This window comes from Mus musculus, chromosome 9, assembly GCF_000001635.26.
Source record: "Mus musculus strain C57BL/6J chromosome 9, GRCm38.p6 C57BL/6J".
NCBI classification, from domain to species: domain Eukaryota; kingdom Metazoa; phylum Chordata; class Mammalia; order Rodentia; family Muridae; genus Mus; species Mus musculus.
This window is the reverse complement of record NC_000075.6, coordinates 57,703,837-57,715,166: the sequence shown is the minus strand read 5'-3', so window position 1 is coordinate 57,715,166 and position 11,330 is coordinate 57,703,837. Positions and strand designations below refer to the sequence as shown.

At 43.6% G+C, this 11,330-nt stretch overlaps 1 protein-coding gene across 3 annotated transcripts in view; it reads right to left on the bottom strand.

The window, feature by feature from the left end:
- Positions 1-6,627, bottom strand: part of Edc3 (enhancer of mRNA decapping 3) — a 41,624-nt gene extending 34,997 nt beyond the window's left edge. Inside the window, exons 1-2 of one of the 3 annotated variants that reach the window (XM_006511247.3) lie at positions 6,468-6,627; positions 1,606-1,786 (exon numbers count right to left, since the gene is read on the bottom strand). Coding sequence is in view for 2 of the 3 variants with exons in the window: in NM_153799.3 (NP_722494.1) it covers positions 1,606-1,769 (164 nt within the window). In the remaining variant the exon portion in view is untranslated. Of the gene's footprint in view, positions 1-1,605; positions 1,787-2,691; positions 2,799-6,467 lie in introns of those variants that run through there. The other 2 variants (NM_153799.3, XM_011242760.3) reach the window with 2 other exon arrangements.
- Positions 6,628-11,330: the final 4,703 nt, after the last annotated feature.

Here is an 11,330-nt window from a genome sequence, read left to right as displayed (position 1 = left end):
GGGGAAAATGTTTATCATGAGTCTTAAATTTTCTTTTTAAGATTTTTTTTCTTGTCGGGCAGTGGTGGCGCACACCTTTAATCCCAGTACTTGGGAGACAGTGGCAGGCGGATTTCTGAGTTCAAGGCCAGCCTGGTCTACAGAGTGAGTTCCGGACAGCCAGAGCTACACAGAGAAACACTGTCTCGAAAAAAAAAAAAAAAACAAAAAACAAAAAACAAAAAGATTTTGTTTTCTCAGACCCTGGGCATGGTGGCACATGCTAATGGATCTATGAGTTCAAGGCCAGCCTGGTCTACTTTACACAGTGAGTTCCAAACCAGGCAAGGCTATACTTTTGAGACCCTGTTTTTAAAAAGTTTTTTTCTTGGGCTGAAGAGATGGTTCAAAGGTTAAGAAGGCTAGCTGGTCTTCTAGAGGACACAAAACTGTCTGTAATTCCAGTTCCATGAGATCCAACGCCCTCATCTGGACTAGTTAGGCACCTGGCACACATATAGTACACTGTTATATAATGCAGACAACTACTCACATTAAGAAGTTTTAATTTTTTAAGATATTCTTTACATGTATTCATTGCATGGGGGGAAGGGTAGAGATGGAGGGGACAGAGTGTCACAGTGTGCACCTGGAAGTCAGGGGACAATGTGCTGGACTGAACTCACTTGCTGAGCCATGTCGCCAGTCCAAGTCTTACAGTTCTAACTTTGGTGAAAGGTATCAACAATATAACCAGCCCTCTGGAGGAAGAATCCTGCAAACAAGCTTGTTCAGCTGTAGGTCTTCAATTTGAGATATCTTATAGACTATCCGACTGGGAAAGGCCAGGGGACAAAGGATCTACAGTTCAGGCACGGAGTTTCAAAGGACAGAGATCTGTGTTCTTACTAAAATACGTAACAAAGGAGACAAGGTTCCCTAGAGCCCAGCTTAAACTGTGGGCTAAGGCACTGTATGGAGTCACAAAAGTGAACGTGGGGTTTTGAAAAAACCTGGTGATAGTGAAAAACTTCTGACCATGCGATGACCAAAAATGAGTTCAAAACTCATCATGAATCCAGTGTATTTCTGCACACTTGGTATTGTGCATCCTGTCAGGCCATCCAACACAGAACCACTGCCTCAAATACCTCAGCTCAATTTTTTAAGACCACTGTACATTATAAATTATATGTTTTCTACTTTGGACAGCAACAGTGTACTTATATATAATAAATAAATAAATCTTTTCAAAAATAAAGTCTAAGAAAAAAATGAGTTTAATTAAAAAAAATTAAAAGCCCTGATCCAAAGATTAACCAGAATAAACCAATTTTTGACCCCATCCCCACCCCACCCTCGCAAAAAAAGAGAAGGGGACACTTCTGGATTTGGCAGTTAGGTCATGTGCAAGCCTGGCGGGAGACAGTACAGGGTGACGACTGCATTACAGCACTGTCTCCACTGAGAACAACAGAACTCTATCTAAGGTCTACATGACTATAAGCTCTCCTTCCTGACGAGAATCAACCCCAATCAGCCCAGGCAAGAAAATACTGTCAATCACCTTGGGTCCAGCACCCAGCCCACCAGGCTGGATTGAAGAATGTCAGTCAGGACACTTACCGAAAGGTGACTTCTGGTACAAGACACTTCACCCCATTGTGGAAGGGCCGAGTAAGAGAAATGGTCTGGCTGACCTGATCCACTGCTGATACTCTTCCCTGGTAGACGCCCAGGCTATCTCCACAGTTGATGGACACAATACTGCCTAGCCAATCCATAGCCATGTCTCAGATGTGAATCACTGCGAAGAGAAGCAACCAAGTCTGTCAGGCTCTATACTCAGTGCTGTTTGATAGCACTCTGCTACCGAGGAGACAAAGCATGAAAATAAAACACATCAAAAATGAATCTTTGGTAAAAAGCGAGGTATAAGGGCACACACTTCTGCTTTATATTTGTTTTTGTTTTTTTGAGACAAGGCCTTATCATGTTACTGGTGGAACTAGAACTTACTATGTAGACCACAGACTTACAGAGATTGGTGTATCTCTGCCTCTTGAATAGGGTTAAAGGTACATACCACCATGCCCAGCTTAAAACACCTTTATTCCCAGTCAAGTGAATCTAAGTTGAGGCCAGGCTGGTCTACACAGAGTTCTAGGTAACCCATATTACACAGTGAAAATCTGTCTACAAAATCAAAACCTTCAGTAGGAACATGCATATTAATAAGCAATATTGATATATATATATGCAAAGATCATGTAGACATCAGGTGGTGGTGGCACACTCCCTTAATCCCAGCACTCAGGAGACAAAAGCAGGTAATTCTCTATAAATTTGAGGCCAGCCTGGTCTACAGAGCAAGCTCCAGGACATCTAGGGCTACTGAGAAAACAAACAAAATACAACAACAAAAACCAAAGACTGTGTAGTTGTTTAGAGTGTGTATTACAGGAAACAGTGCAAAGTCTTACAAAAGAGAGAAAAAGTTTTTCACTGAGCAGTGGAGCAGTATTTACCTAGCAAGCAAGGTTTCGGGGTTTTTTTGTTTGTTTGTTTGTTTGTTTGTTTGTTTTTTGAGACAGGGTTTCTCTGTATAGCCTTGGCACAAGGTTTCATTTTTAGCATCATAAAAAATTTTTAAAAATTAAACAGTTGAATAAAAGGGGCTGGAGAGATGACTCAGCAGTTAAAAACACTGACCGCTCTTCTATAGGATCCTGGTTCCATTCCCATCACACACATGTGGGTGACTCCAGTTCCAGAGAGTCTGACGCCCTCTTCTGGACTCCTTAGGTACTGCACACACATGATGCATAGGAACACATTCAGGTAACACTTTTTGCACATAAAAATCAAAATTTTAATTAAATAAATTGCTATATATAAAATTAAACCAATTACTATATATAAAAGACACCTATTGGCCAGAGAGTGGTGTCCCATGCCTTTAATCCCATCACCCACCACTCAGGAAGGAGTTTGAGACCAGCCTGCTCTATAGAGTAAGTTCCAGGACACCAGGGCTACACAAAGAAACTCAAACAAACAATAAAGACACCTACTTTAGGCTTATTTCCATTCCTTGTCAGATTTTGCCTATTTTATGTCAGGGTAGCACACATTTTCTTACCTATCATTTACGATCCATTATCTAATTTTGACACCTACTTTAGATAGTAGATAAAGCATAATAAAAAGCTGTCATAAAAACTAAAAAACAAGCCGGGTGTGGTAGCGCAGGCCTTTAATCCCAGTACTTGGGAGGCAGAGGCAGACGGATTTCTGAGTTCGAGGCCAGCCTGGTCTACAGAATGAGTCCAGGACAGCCAGGCTATACAGAGAAACCCTGTCTCAAAAAAACAAAAACAAAAACAAAAACACAAAACAGACAACTAAAATTTAACTAAATGGAGAGTAGCTTCTTTTGTTTTTCCAGTGAATATGTATTTTTTAAGACTTATTTATTTTTATTTATATGAGTACACTACAGCTGTCTTCAGACACACACCAGAAGAGGCATCAGTTCCCATTACAGATGGTTGTGGTTGCTGGGAGTTGAACTCAGGACCTCTGGAAGAGCAGTCAGTGCTCTTAACCACTGAGCTATCTCTCCAGCCCATGAATATTTTTAAGGCCCTGACATTTTACATTCAAATTTATACTGTGCTAACTACCGAATCAAAATGTTAGTTAACACTTCAAAAATGTGATAAGTGCAATTTTTTTCTTGCTTCTATTTAATGTGTAACTGTCCATTTTTATTGGAAATTCCCCTGTAAAATATATTGACAATATACTGAAAAATCATCAAATGGGTTATCGTATAAACTCCCACTTGGGTATGGAGGTGTATGCCTGTAATCCCAGCACTTGAAAGGCCGAAGCAGGAGGACTGCAGAAAGTCTGAATCCAGTCTGTTGCAGAGAGCAAGTTCTAGGATATCCACAGCTACACAGAAAAGCCAGGCTCAAGGGAAGCAAAATAAACAAACCAACATTTCCTAGTACTGGGGACACAGTTCAGTGGGAGAATGCTTTCCTAGACTGTGTGCACAAAACTCTGCATCTATTCCCCAACACTGACAACAACAAGTGAAACTCTCTCCCTTACACACAAACACACACACACACACACACACACACACACACACACACACACTAAATATGTTTCATCCATTACAAGTCTAAGGCTTTCATGTTAAAAAAAAAAAAAAAAGCTAGGGCTTGTGAAGCAGGATGATGACAGGAGCCACAGAAGGACCTTTCTGTGGTTGGGAAGTCCTCTGTGTAGCCCTGGCTGTCCTGGAACTCATTCTGGAGACCAGGCTACCTCAAACTCAAGAGATCTACCTGCCTGTGTCTCCCAGCTACTGGGATTAATGTCACTATGCCTGGCTGGCTTTTTTACTTCTGTGTGTGTGTGTGTGTGTGTGTGTGTGTGTGTACACTCATGCATGCATTTTGATGGAGATCAAATACAGAGCTTGTGTACACCTCTGTCACTGAGTTACATATCTAGCACAGGACAAATCTTGAGGTCTTTTATTTTACACTTTTCCATCAAGTTATAATCTACACAAAAGTGTATCACTCTACATTTAAAAAAATACAAACCAACAACAACAACCAAAGATGTGGCCTCACTATGTAACCCAGACAAGCTCAAACTCAAGATCAGCCTCAGCCTCCTAAGCACTGTGACTACAGGTACAAACCATGACATCTTGTACTCAGAAGTGTTCACAGTAATCCCCAATGCAGCTGCGACCTAAATATCACAAGAGGCTCCACTGTGTCTCCATAAAGGAGCTGCTAGAGCTGGGCGGTGGTGGCGCACGCCTTTAATCCCAGCACTTGGGAGGCAGAGGCAGGTGGATTCTGAGTTTGAGGCCAGCCTGGTCTACAAAGTGAGTTCCAGGACAGCTAGGGCTACACAGAGAAACCCTGTCTCGAAAAACCAAAAAAAAAAAAAAAAAAAACGGAGCTCCTATTCTGACATCATGAAAGTTATGTTGTTTTCAAACAACACAAAAGTGGAACCATGTAGGTTCATGTGTCTGGTTTCCTTTAATCAACAGAACAACTGTGAAATCCAGCTGTTGCATGTGGGAGAAGTTAATTACTGTGTCTGTACTGTATTGTTTAAGCATCAATGAATTTAGCCAGTCTACTACTATAAACATTGGAATTATTTCAAGTTCTGAGTTCCATTTTAAGTAGCATTTTATATGGGTTCTTGTTAATATTACACAGAAAAATCTGAGATGAAACTGCATTTGCCTTTATTAGAAACTGTCAGTCAGGTGTGTTGTGTACATCTATAATCTCAGAAGTCCAGAGGCTAAAGCAGGAGCATTACTCGGTAATAGGGGACCCAAGTGGCCAAATGTCTCAGTAACATCAAAACCAGTAATCCTGGTAGTCAAAGAGTGAAGGCCTTTAATCCCAGCACTCTGGAGGCAGAGGCAGGAGGATCGTTGTGAGTTCCGGGCCAGTTTGACCTACACAGACAATTCTACAGGTTCTCACTATGTAGCTCTAACCTAGAACTATATACTGAGTGCCTGTCACCAAAAAAAGGTCATTCTTTGCAACTACTTTTACTTCAGAGAAACCAAAAACTAAGAATTTTGTGCCCAAACAAAACAGATACATCATTCTCTTTAAAAAAACAAAAATCAAAAAACAAAAAACTGGGTTCCACCTGAGGGTTCCAGATGAGCCACGAATAACTCGGGGATAGTCATTTTGATTGTGGAAAGATTAAGGGTCCTTTTAACTCTGCAACGGGGAGACTGAAAATCAACTAAAGTTGATGAAGACTATTCCTCCAACACACCCCAACACTTAAAACCACAGATCAAGTATTACTAATATCTGCAGTCACAACACAGAAAGGATAACTGCGGCAGTGCATCGAGGGCAGCTAAGTGTGCGTGCGCTCTGGCAGGGCATCACTATCTCTAGTCCCACACCCCAGTCCTTCACAAGTTACACAAGTTCTCATCTACTATGAGGCACTCGCACGACTGGCTATTAACCTCACTGGTCAAAGAAAATGAAGGCAAAGAGCAATGGCTCTTTGAGAAGTCACAGTGGCAACCAAAGCGGGCTTGAGACAGACCAAGCCGTTATTGCCTCCAATCCGAATCCTTGGGCTATACCTAACCCAGTGAGTACCCCACACGCCCGCACGCGCGCACCCCCACAATTTCTGCGCGGGCGCGCGCGCGCACACACAAGGTTCTTGAGCGCGCACGCATATACACACACACACACACACACACACACACACCCGCGCACACACACACACACACCCGCGCGCGCACACACACACACACACACCCGCAGCTCCTGTCCGCCAATATAAAGATCTACAAGGCCGGGAAGCCTGCAGCCTAACAAGCAAACCGAGCTGACCACCCGGAAGCGCCAGCCAACGGGCACCCGCGAACACGCAGCCTTCCTCGTGCTCACCTCCCCGCCGCCTGCCCCCGCCTGCGCTGCACAGCACACCAAGACGACCTCGCTCGCCAAAACCCCACCGAGGGGCTTCACGCCCACCGCCACAGACACAGAAGCAGCCGCCACCTCCGCCGGAAACGCCCCCGCGTCTCGGCCTACCCGGAGTGATGTCACTTCCGTTGACACAGGGCGGAGCCAAGGGGCGGGGCTCCCGGGAAATTTGAGAGCTTGGGGTAATGTTAAGGGTTGATGGACAAGGCAGCTAAGATGTTTTCTGTGTGTGAAATCTGAGTGGAGTAAGAAAGAGAATGGGAGGAAGGAACTATGCTGGCTAGTTTGTCAAATTGACACAAGCTAAAGTTATCTGAAAGGAGGGAACCTCAAATGAGAAAATGGCTCTATAAGATCTGGCTGTAAGTAAGCCTATGCAATATTTCTCTTAATTTGTGACTGAGTGGGGAGGGCCTAGGCTATTGTAACTGGGGCCCTCCCTGAGCTGGTAGTCCTGGGCTTTTTTTCCTGAGAAAAAAGGCTGTGCAAGCATGGGGAGCAAGCCAGTAACCCACACTCTTCAGTGGCCTCTGTACCAGCTCCTGACTCCAAGAACCTTTCTTGATGAATAGTGATATGGAAGTGTAGCTGAATAAACCCTTTCCTTCCCAAATTGATTGTGGTCATGGAGTTTCATCTCAGCAATAGAAATCCAAACTAAGATAAATTGGTACCAGGAGTGGGGTATTGTGAACAGACCAGATCATGTTTCGGAAGGACTTTGGAATTTTAGGCTAGAAAAGCCATGAGAGCTCAGTGAGCTGTTCTGTAGGAGACTGGAAGTTAAGAATGTTGAGAGCACTGCAGATTGCCTGGCTTGTGAAGTTTCGGAGGAAAATTTAAAGACTATTGGGGCCATTTGTTATTTTGAATTAAGATTCTGTGGTTCCAGCCGGGCGTGGTGGTGCACGCCTTTAATCCCAGCACTCGGGAGGCAGAGGCAGGCGGATTTCTGAGTTCGAGGCCAGCCTGGTCTACAAAGTGAGCTCCAGGGCAGCCAGGGCTACACAGAGAAACCCTGTCTCGAAAAACCAAAAAAAAAAAAAAAAAAAAAAAAAAAGATTCTGTGGTTCTGGCTAGGTGGGGCTGGAGAAATGGTTGCGCTTAACAAGAACTACATAGTGAAACTTTTGCCTTGCTGAGATACTCAATACTGTTTGACTAGAGGTGAGAAATTAGTGGTGCTTACGAAAAGAAAAACATTGTTGAGGTGAAATCTCTTTCATTTTTTCTTCTTGGTTTTTCAAGAGAAGGTTTCTCTATGTAGCTCTGGAACTTGCTCTGTAAATCAGGATGGCCTCTGCCTCCCAAGTGCTGGGATTAAAGGCATGCATGCACCACCACTGAGCATGGTTAAATCTTATGGGGAGTATTTCTGAGCACACCAAGAAAGAAAGAGAGAGGGTGAGGAAGGAGGGAGGGAGGAGAAAGAAAATAAGAGAAAAGAGAAGCTGGAGAGATGGCTCAGAAGTTAAAAGCATTTCCCACAACTGTCCATAACTCCAGTTCTAAGGGATCTAACACTCTCTTTTGACCACTGAGAGGACCAGCATGCTTATGGTGTACATACATACATGCAGGCAAAACATTCAATACACATAAAATAAATCCAAAAACAAAGTTAGAAATGTTTATGAGCTCATGGCTTCAAACACACTTGAGGGGTTTTAATTTATGGGAAAAAAATTTTAGTCAGTTTGTTGCTATGCAGCCCTAACTAGACTCAAACTCAAAGAAATCCTCCTGCCTGCACTCTGAAATTAAAAGCATGTGTCACCAGACTCCGTAGAAATTATTATCAATACCCAAACTGTGCTATCCTCAAGACTTAACTTGTTCGAGATTGTTCAGCATGACTGAGTCTTTCCCTGGAGTCTTTGTAATGTCGTTACCATCTGGCACTGCCAAGTGTTCCAGGCTTGGCATGACCAAGTGTCCCAGGCTTGCCTTCTAGTCATATAGCTTCTGTCCCAGATTTGTGGCCAATTGTTTTCATAAGAAGCCTTGGATCCCAATCTGGGCATTAGCAAGTTAGAATGCTCATTTCTGTGAATTGGCCATTGCCTCTAAGATTTAGGATATTAGCCAGGCAAGATAGTACATGGTGAAACAGGTTTTCACTTTGTAGTGCTGACTGAACTGGAACTCACTCTGTAGACCAGGCTGGCCTCAAACTCAGAGATCTGCCTGCCTCGGCCTGCTGAGTGCTGAGTTTAAAGGTGTACACTGCCAGCTCATAAATTGCTTTACATATGCTGTCCAGATTGCTTAGTTTTAAAATAGTAGATTTCCCTACCATTTAACCTGCATAATTCATTGTTGTAGTTTTTTATGAAGATTTACTTTTTGTGGGTGTGTGGGTATTTGAGGGGGCAGTATACTCATATGTTGGAGTGGGTGGGAGTGCCCACAGATACCAGAAAAGGGTGTCAGTTTCTCTGGAATTGGAGTTGCAGACAATTGTGAGCTGTTCTACAAGGGTACTGGACATGGAACTTGGATCCTCTGGAGAAGGGGCAAGAATTCTTACTGCTGAGCCTGTAGGCCTCCCAGGTCTGCTGCCTTTTGCTTTGTTTTTAGTGTACACACAGTTATACTATCATCACTCATGATTTTCGAATATGCTCCCTATGTTTAGAAGAAACCCCACACCTCCCAATTCCCTTTGCCCTGTCTTCCTTAATTTTTTGGCTCTAATTAATTTGCCTATTCTGGATATTTTATGGGCTCCTCTATATTATAGCTGTATTAGTCAGGGTTCCCTAGGGTCACAGAACTTATGGGTAGTTTCTATATAGTAAAAGAATTTGTTGATGACTGACAGTCTGCAGTCCAACTCCCAACAATGGTCAGCAACAGCTGTGAATGGAAGTCCAAGGATCTAGCAGTTGCTCAGTTCCACAAGGCAAGCAGGTGAAGAAGAGAGAGTGTGTGAAGCTTCCTTCTTCCAATGTCCTTATGTAGGTCTCCGGCAGAAGGTAAGTAGCCCAGATTAAAAGTGTGTGCCACCATGCCTTTAATCCCAGATGATTTTGAACTCAGAGATCTCCCTGTCTTAATCTTCTGGAATTCATAGCAACTATGCCTCAAGATCTCCATACCAAGATCCAGGTCAGAAACTTGTATCTCCCAGCCTCCAGATTAGGATCACTGGTGAGCCTTTCAATTCTGGATTGTTGTTCATTCCAGATATAGTCAAGTTGACAACCAAGAATAGCCACTACAATAGCATATAATCCAAATTTCTTTGATGTTTCAAAAGCAGAATTTCACATATTTCAGGCTGGCTGCAAACTTTCTGCAGCTGAGAGTGACTTTTAACCTTTGACCATCCTGTCTTTATCTCCTGCTTGCTAGAATACAGGTGTGTGCTACCACAGGAACGCAAGGCTTTGGGCATGCTAGACAACCATAAACTGAGCTATGTTTCTAGCTGCAACTATGTTTTGTTTTAACAAAAAACATGAGAATGGTAACTGGGCACCCTGTTCCTTCTGATTTGAGTTTGCTCTTTGTGGTGGCCTGAAACTGTTGGTAGATGGAAACTATCTACTTTAGTCAGAAAGCATAAGTATAGTAATTGCTGTCCACTACAAGCTGTTCAAGAAGGAACTTGAATGGGGTGATACTAGGAAGGGTCACATCCCAAGATGCATGTCCTCTTAGCATGTTAGAGGAGCTTCTGGCTCTGTGGGTCTGGCCTTCACCCCTACACAACACTGCCATTTTGACATTCCAAATGGTTAAAGATTTCTGCATTAAAATATGAGCCACTCGAGAGAATGCTTCTCCAGGAGAACTGCCCATGCCTCTCACTGCCTGTGGCACTGGGTGAGCTAGCCAGGGGCAATGCTGGAGAGCTCAACCTGATGAAGTGGTTGTGGGAGAGCTGACAGGTTGACTAACTTAGCTACCACCCAGGCCCAGATCTAGGGCTTTGAGTTGGCCCACCCCAACATCTGCCCCAGCTATGATCTGCTGGAGCACATGAAGGGGCCAGTTCTGCATAGCCAAAGCTGTAAGATCTCTGTGACACAGGGCAACAACAGGATATCTGAGAGGAGTCCTAGTAAGCATCTAGTATTGACAGTGCAGAAGCCAGAGGCCTCTAACCATACCAAGGAATGACTCATTGCAGTGAACATTTGCAAGCAAAGAAGTGTGGACAAAAGGGTGTACTATATGACACACTGCAGCTACCATGATGAGATTGTTTGTTTTGGAGGGGTTTGGGTTTTTTTTTATTCTCTCTCTCTCTCTCTCTCTATCTATCTATCTATATATATATACATACACACACACATATACATATATGGAGAGAGGTTGCAAGGGTGGAGGACAGATACAAACTGATGGGGAGATGAGTGAGATTGGGGTACATGATGTGACATTTACAAAGAATTGAGAGAGAGAGAGAGAGAGAGAGAGAGAGAGAGAGACTCATCCTTCAAGAAAGGCTCTGTTCTAATGTCCCCCAAAGACATGGGGTCTTCTTCCAGTATTCCTCCCCACCTAGCCACACTCTCAGCTCTAGAGTTCATATTCCCTATGAAGGATTAGTACAGCCCTGTTACTGTGAGTTAGATGGTATGCTTATGCGTCAGACCCTCCTACCAGCTTTGGGGGCTTCCGAAAGCAGTCTCTGTTTGGAGTTCCAGAGAGTACTGCCTATCAAAGTGTGACACATTAGAGAGGGAGACAGCATTCTCTCCAGCTCTCCATTGCCTCCTTCTCCTCCCAACAGGAAAACACAGCAGGGGGAAAAACTCAGGAAAACAAGCTTAAGGGTGTGAATGTGGCTTAACCTCAGGCTCAGAACTTCTC